Source organism: Papaver somniferum, chromosome 2 (genome assembly GCF_003573695.1).
Source record: "Papaver somniferum cultivar HN1 chromosome 2, ASM357369v1, whole genome shotgun sequence".
NCBI classification, from domain to species: Eukaryota; Viridiplantae; Streptophyta; class Magnoliopsida; order Ranunculales; family Papaveraceae; genus Papaver; species Papaver somniferum.
Genome location: NC_039359.1, coordinates 60016004 through 60024277, shown reverse-complemented (window position 1 = coordinate 60024277; position 8274 = coordinate 60016004). Strand labels below are relative to the sequence as shown.

The following is an 8274-nucleotide window of genomic DNA, read 5'->3' as shown; positions in this document are numbered from 1 at the left end:
CGATGTAAAAAAAAAATCATTTCCTACATGGTCTTCATCATTTCCGGCATAGTCTTCATCACCTCCGAATGTAAAAAGAATAAATCATTTCAAAGTGAGGAGCCGGCAGAGAAGGAGAAGAGAATTTGAAAGGGAGTGATGAATATTTAGAATTTGAAAGAGAGGGGAGAATATTTAGGTTTCATTTAGTTTTTATTTTTTGAAAGAATAATTTCGTATTTCCACCCCCAAAAAACACCCCTTAGCAGAAACTATTAGATGAGAATATTAATTTATATCTCCCAATTAGTAAAAGTATTCTCCAATTGTGCCTTCTTAAAAAAAATACTTTTAACAAATATTGTTTAAATTTTAGGATCTTGTGTTTGGTATACAAATAACATTATACTAAATCACTTCAATTTCCAATTTCCCAAAAAAATGGACAAAAAAATAAGTTAGATATTTTTAGCGCTAATAACGCGTTTGTATACCGAAAGCAGAAGTCAGAAGCAAAACATTTTGCTTCACAAAAAACTAACTTTTCTGTTTCTAGAAGTTGTTCTGAAAAATTATTACCAAACTGATTTTTGATTTTCCGAATTTCAGAAGTCGAAAAACAACTTTCCAAACACCCTAAATTAATCTTTTTTCTTTGGACAAAGATTTCATTTTCCAATTCGAAAGTTGGTGATCAATTCTTTCAATAACGGGAGCCCATATTTGTTTTGATTTATTCTTGGTCAAAGCACATTGGTCGACACAAGAATTCCTCCGCCTTGAACAAAAACAGCCATCACATGTTAATCTCCAGTTAACCCAACCAGCACACCATATGAAGTTCAGAATATAATTTTGCCGGCTTCCTTTTATTCCACTCCCTCCGTTTCAACAAAAAATTGGTTTGTTTGATTTTCACAAAAATTAAGAAAATCAATCATTGTAGCCACTTTTTTATGTTTTTTTCGTAATTTATCCTTGGTCCCCATTCTTTTGTTACAAGAGAGATTGAGAGAAGTGGTCCCCCTTTAATATTAACAGAGAAAATGAAAAAAGAGAAGTGGTCCCTCAATAGATATACTAGTAAAATCCTAACATTTGACTTTCCAAACAAGCCTATTTTTTTGACATATCCAAATAAGGAAACAAGCCTATTTTTTAGAAATGGAGGGAATACAACAGAAACCTTAAAATACTCCAACGGCGAAATTGAATGCAGATAGTTCAAATTCAAAAACAGGAGGTAAAAAAAAACAAAAGAATTTGATTGAATTTAATTTTGTTGAATTACAAAAATGGGAGAAAATGGAAAAAAGATGAACAAATTATTTTCATTTTTTTTTTCCATATCCCACACATTAAAATTTATTGAGCCTATTGATGAAGGGGCACAAGTTGAGCCAGTAAAAAAGACGACCCTAGTTAGTTATTGCAATTTGCAATCAGCTTAACAGGAAGTTGTTCTACTGGGTATAGAGCTTCTAGGACTAGGCAGACCCATGTAAGCAAGTCTTGGAGAAAGTCGAATCTTTGGACTAGGTCGCGGTGAAGGGATTGGTCCCGAGTACCCAACACTTCCGGTCCTAACTCTTGGCGATAGATTGACGTGTTCGAGTGCACGGAATCGTAGCTCGGTTGGATAGTCACTGACACATCCAATACGAGGTCCGGTTCCTGTACTCCATTTGCAAGATAAACGCTTGGCTAAATCGAACTTCTGTGGTTGCGCATTGCCGTTGGTCTCTTCTTTAGGAATACTAGTAGTATCAACTGCTGGGGGTGCATCAGTGAGTTTGAATGATGAACCCTCTGTATCTTCTGCCTTACTATCCACTTCACTGTCGGTAACTTTGAATGATGATGGACAGTCTTCATCATTTGCACATCTCTGGAAAGACATAAAATGAATAATGTCAGCCATTTGATTCATGTTTATTAGCTATACAAAGTGTTCATATGGTTCGAAAGGGAGATTAGAATTAGCTTCGAGCGAATCAGTTGGGGTGTTGGGGACTGGGCAAAGAGTGTTACCTTAACATTGGTGAGATCCACATGATGTTCCTCGAGGAAGCTGACGAATTCTTTGAAATTCTCTTCGGTGGGGAGGTAGTGGCCGCTGTATGGCCAAATTGCCTACAGAAAGTGAGATTTTTAGAATCACTCAGGACAACATTATAAATAAGTTGTACAAATCCTAGGATGCAACCACTGTGTATACCTCAAGAACCCCATCATGGGCCACTAATCTTCCAGCCGCTGTTGTAGCCCCGCCAGATAGAAAACTCGAGTGTTGAAACTGACCCTTTTTCTTCTTCCCAACATACAATGATCTCGATGTGCTTAGGACAAAAATCCATTTGAAGCCTTCAACAGTGTCCACACACTCTCCGCCTTGTTTGTAGACAAGCTTTCCATCTTCCACGATTACTTCGTAGACTTCCCTCTCTTTCTGAAAGATCAAAACAAATGGAAATGTGAGTTAAGCAGTTGAACTCCTCAAGTGTATGATCAGGTGCGTCCTAAACAACCAAGTCTCCAGGTACATGGCAGTGAAGACTTACTGGTCCAAGATATTCGATGCACTGACGTTGAAGTGTGCTCCTAGGACACCTTTCAAGATTTACTTCTTTGCCATCTCCAACATCCAACCTTTACATAACAAACAAGTATTGAAATATAAGAAAACTGGAAAAGCTTGTGCACCGCCAATAAGTAAGATAATCACAATTGCAAGTGTAAAATGTTCTAGTGTATATTATTTACCAGTAGAAGAAAGGTTGGGAACTCCCGCAATCAAACCACAGATCATAATAGAAATGCAAGTTATGACCGTAACGATGTCGTGGGTCAATCTGCACAATTAAACCGGAAGTAAGCAAAACTATTTCAATTCAAATGTCAAATCTCCAAGAACTTGAGTGACCAAGTACTATTTTTGTCAACATCCACAAAAATGAGCTGGTCCAAGTCAAGATCAACCAAATCATCAGAGTTACGCAACTCAAGAGATATGTTTCAGTAAATTGGTAAACATTGATGAAGGTTTAAGAACTTACAGCTTCAAGCCAGTGTTGAAGGGCTAATTTTTGCGCCTTCTCATCCTTTGACAAACCTTTTCCAACCTGGAAGCACAAATCAATTGATTTAGTATCAAGTTAATCCTCCAACCAAGTGCAGATTAATGTTATCTGTAAAGAGTATATACCTTGGCAGCTCTAGTCAATGCACGAGTCCATCGGGAAGAAGCAGTTTCATGTTTCTCGACATTAAAGAATGTTTCCGAGCTCAGCTTAAGAGCTGCAGAGTCTAGTGCTTTCCACCTACATCATTAAAAGTAAAACTCAATAAGAATTGTAAGCAAAACAACACAATTTCGAAAACTAATAACAAATCAATTCCAAGGATTTCACCGCAGGGTTGGTTAATAGAGGACTAACCAAAGTTCCTCAACGAGAACTGCACAATCAGCAAGATTTCTTCGGGTTCGATAACTCTTGTAAACCTTTTGAAGCTTAACAGCCGCAGCATCAAGCTCGCTCAATGGCCTTGGAGAATACATAACTTCTGGTTCAGGAAATGAAGGGGATTTCGCTTTCTTAGAAGCCTCGTCTTTGTTTCTTGAAGTAAATGAAGAATCGTTGTTGTCAATGAATGGATTCTTGAACGAAAACACAGTCTTCAGCGTCAATTTACTCCGTTCCCAATTCTTAAAACTCGTCGGTTCCTCCATTACCATCTTAGTATCAGACCCATCAGACAGCGAATCACTACTTTCCAAATTATCTTTCTTCTTAAAACTAACATTCCTAACAATGATCTCACCATCTTTTCTATTGAAACTAATAGTCCTAACTATAACTTCTTCGCCGTTATCCGTAATTCCAACCATACCTCTATTCACAATGATTTCTTTCCAGGCTGATAAAAGTAAAGATAATGATATACCCATTGAAGCTCAAGTAACCAACCAAACTTCAAAGAAGACCAAAAAGTCAACCTGTTCCATAAAATCAAAAGTAACCCAGTCTTAGTTCCAATGTTCTGTAATAAAATTTCACAAACATTCATTAAAATGAAACCCCAATCCATGAACAATAGAAGAAAATGAGTAAAATCTCCATATCACAAACATCTTAGATACTGATTTCACAAAGCAAACACAAAACCCACATCCATACTAGTGTCAATTTCATCAAAACTTTAATATTCAATTCAGATTGTATCCTAAAATTTTCTAAAAACATCAAATTAGAGCATTCAAGAAAAGAAGTAAAGAACCCTTGAATGGAAACTCACTTATTCCAGACCAAATGTGTGAAAAAAAAACAAGATTTTTAATCAAAACCCATGTTCTAAAACAAGAAAACAAACAAAGAATCAAATATTTACCTGAAAAATCTTCTAAACCCCAGAGTCTTCTTCTTCTTTCTTCTTCAAATTGCAGCTAAAAAAAGGATTCAACTTTGTCTGCCGCTCATAAACCAAACTGTTGTAGCACACAAATGGTTCTGACAGGATATCTAACCATCCTATATTCTATCTATTTATATATACAAATTTAGAATCATATAATTTAGAAGAGGGAATTGAATAAATAAAGAAAAACAAATGAATATGAAAGTGAAGAGAAGTTTCAGACAGTGAGAATAATGTTTGCACACGAGTGACGTGGGATACTATACTTTTCTCTGTGGAAAACGGAAATCAGTAGTGGGTTTCATATTATAAGAATTTTCTTCTCACGAGGGTTTGAAACTTTGGAATTTGAAGATACAGTTCACTGCTTCCAGACAAAGATTTTTTTGTAATCAAAAAGTTTTTTTTTGATGAAATGGGTGGTGGTGTTCTTGATAGACAGACAGTAAAGAAGTTAGCAAGAAGGAGGGAATATATGGGCGGTCAAAAAGATTGTGGGGACTGTTTGAGTCAGAATTTATGACATTATTTAATACTCATTTTAATTAGTTTTGGTAATAATTGTTTGGGGCGCTTAATCAAAATTAAAATAGTCCGCCCGTTACAACATCAAAGGTGTCACCATCCCTTCACAAAAACTCTAACAAAATATTTTGTTCACAAAAACTCCATTTATCATAAACTGTCTATACTGTCCTTCTAGTTTAAATCACCCCAACAAAAATGAAAAACAACCCCACTTTTAATTTTTATTATAATCCACCATCAACAACTAGCAACACCCCCGATCACCATCCGCCACGGACCACCGCCGACCACCGCCACTCACCACCGCGCCACCGTCGTCTCCGACCACCACCGTCGACGGCCATCACCGCCGCCGCCGCCAATCACCACCGCGCCACCGCCCCACCACCGCCGAGCAACACCACCGTTATCGCCGGCCACCACCACCAACAACCAGCCGCCACCGCCACAAAAAATGAGAAATAAATAATGAAACCAAACAGAAAAAATGATGAAACCAAAATTGGTTTCACCAAAAATTAGATGAAACCAAAATTTGGTTTCATCATAAAAGAAATGAGAAGGAAGAAAGAAGAAAAAATGAAACACAATTTCATGAAAACCTACCACCATCGTCTGCACCATCCCCATCGCCGCCACAACCACCACTACCATTACCTCCTCAACTAAAACTAGTTTCGACAAAAAACAATCCACTTGTGTCTCACCATCAAAAATTGGTTTCATATAGAACAATATTCCACATATTGTCATTTCACCAACACAACTTCAATGATGAAACCAAACACGCCGACTTCCAAGTCAGGCCGAATAAACTAGGAAAAATCAGGTGAATTTGGTTTCATCATAAAAGAAAGGAGAGGGAAGAAACAATAAAAAATGCAACATAATAGATGAAACCTACCACCACCGTCAACTGCACCACCCCCATCGCTGCCACAACCATCAGCGCCACAACCACCATTACCTCCTCTACTAAAACTAGTTTCAACAAAAAACAATCCACCTGTGTCTCACCATCAAAAATTGGTTTCATATAGATCAATATTCAACAAAATGAAAAAATACGATGAAACCTAATTGGGTTTCATCATTTTCCCACATATTGTCATTTCACCAACATAACTTCAATGATGAAACCAAAAACGCCGTCTTCCAAGTCAGGCCGAATAAACTAGGCAAAAATTAGGTGAAACCAAAATTAGGTTTCATCATAAATTTAATTTTCATCATTAAAATCTTTGGTTTCACCAACCAAAACTGTCAGAATTTGATGAAACCAATTTTGGTTTTAACATAAATCTGTCATTTCCCCAACACAATATTTATTTCGACGATGAAGATTTATCATCACAATTTTCTGAAGAAATCTGCTAATTTACAACCACCAAATTAAAAAACAACAAATCCCAAAATTCCATTCCAATTTAAAACAAACCAGAAACAAGAAATTCAACCTAATTTTCACTTAATGTCTCAATTAGAAACAAGAAATCCCCCAAAAATTTCAACGTTATTCAAAAAAAATCAAATACGAGAAATCCCCAATTTCGACCTAATTCTTACTCAATCAAAAACCAAAACCAATTAAAAATAGAAAATCCTCCCAAATTTCAACCTAATCTCGAAAAACCACCTATATTTCATTTTCAAATCTCTTAAATTCCCAAATTTCATCTAGATCGGCTTTCATATAACACGATCCCTAACAAAATTCTCTTTCCTCTCATAATTTTCGCTGATATACAACAAAGATCCAGATAATAAAAGGCATCAAAGAGACAAACTAAAAGAGACGAGAAAAAGAGAAGGAGATCCTGAGTGCGAAACTTCAAACTCTAGATTTTGAGAAAAAAGAGGAGAAAAAGAGAAGGAGATGGAGATGTTGTTGGCGGAGCTATTGTTGCTGCTGGTGGTGATGGTTGTGGGGAGAAGGAGGCGGAAGAAACAAGAAAACAGAAAGGAGAGAAGAAGAGGAAAAAATAAAGATAAAAATGATATGTTTGTCTTTTTTAAAGGTAATAAAAACTAGATTTAAACAGTTTAAATAAAAATGGGATTTTTATGCCATTTTCTAATCAAATAGTTTTTGTTTATTAAAAGCAATATTTGTAACTCAAAGAGCATTATCCGAGTTTTTTAGAGCTTAATGTGAAATTAAAATCAGATTAGTAGGAATATAAGTGTGTCCTGCTGGCGCACAAAAATCAAACCAGAGCGTAATCCTCTGATTAAGAGTCTACAAATGACATGTTGACGAGCAGTATTAATGACCCTATGTCAGTAGATTAATCGACAGTCAACTTGTTTGATCTCACTAAAGTCCGGTCTTATTCTCACATACACACGCTAACACGCCTTCTTCCTCCGAGAGAGGGATATCTGTCTTCTTATCCCTACCCTATCCATTTCACGGTGGCAGTAGTTGTTGTATAATTTTTGTACTAGTAGTGTAATTAAAATAAGAACATTATCATTTTTGCCCCACTACTTACTTCATCAACCCTACACTGACTTAGACGTATGGCTTTAAACGCAATTGACCCAATGCCAGAAGTCATGTTTTCTGCCTTACGTAAGGCGGCCATCTCAAATTTTCTCCAGTAAAAACTTTTTTTACTATTGTTTCAAGTTGTTTGCGAAATGTGCACTGAACCGACAGTGCTATTTGGATGTTTGGATACAAATTTACTTTCGACTTCTGCTTCATCAAAAATTGATTTTTCTGCTTGTAAAAGTTATTCTAAAAAATTATGATAAAATAATTTCTGACTATTTGATTTTCAGAAGTCGAAAACCATAAGAGTCCTCCATAATCGTGCCCCACTATCTTTTCATATAACGGTTCGTCTTTGCCATGAAGCTCCCATTTTCACAAGCCAGAGGTTGTCAGATGAAATGGCCTTCCAAACCCATTTTGCACCCCTGATATGATTACGGGAATTTCTTTAACCCCTTCCATGAAAACTTGGCTTAGGCTAGTAGAATCAAGTATCAACCTTGGTGTTAGTAAAAGGTAGTGTCCCTTTTGGTTTTTGGTCACCCCACAGGGATGTTAGTAAGAGGAGACCGACTTGATGGAAATTGCCGTGTGTCTAGCTAAATTGGGAGTAGGACAAACATCACGTGTGATTAAAATCTGGATTCTTGTTGGGTAGACCGAAATGGAAGCTGCAAAGTTATGTAGTGACTTTGGAATTGCTAAAGATTGCAATAATTTTTTTCTTGGGACTTGATAAGTAGATTTGGTTTTGCCATATCAAACAGCTGTAATTTGTAGATTTGGTTTTGCCATATCAAACAGCTGTAATTTGTTAATCTGGGTCTGTGAATAATCCAAGCCGTTTCACA

At 36.5% G+C, this 8274-nt stretch overlaps 1 protein-coding gene across 1 annotated transcript; it reads right to left on the bottom strand.

Moving 5' to 3' along the window:
- Positions 1–1241: 1241 nt before the first annotated feature.
- Positions 1242–5184, bottom strand: LOC113347794 (IQ domain-containing protein IQM1-like). Its single transcript, XM_026591469.1, has 9 exons — positions 4369–5184; positions 3417–3976; positions 3185–3299; positions 3036–3101; positions 2743–2831; positions 2541–2628; positions 2198–2428; positions 2011–2112; positions 1242–1867 (listed from the first exon to the last, which is right to left on the bottom strand). Exons 2-9 carry the CDS (start codon positions 3926–3928, stop codon positions 1427–1429), a joined length of 1644 nt encoding a protein of 547 aa, XP_026447254.1. The 5' UTR covers positions 3929–3976; positions 4369–5184; the 3' UTR covers positions 1242–1426.
- Between the last annotated feature and the right edge of the window lie 3090 nt (positions 5185–8274).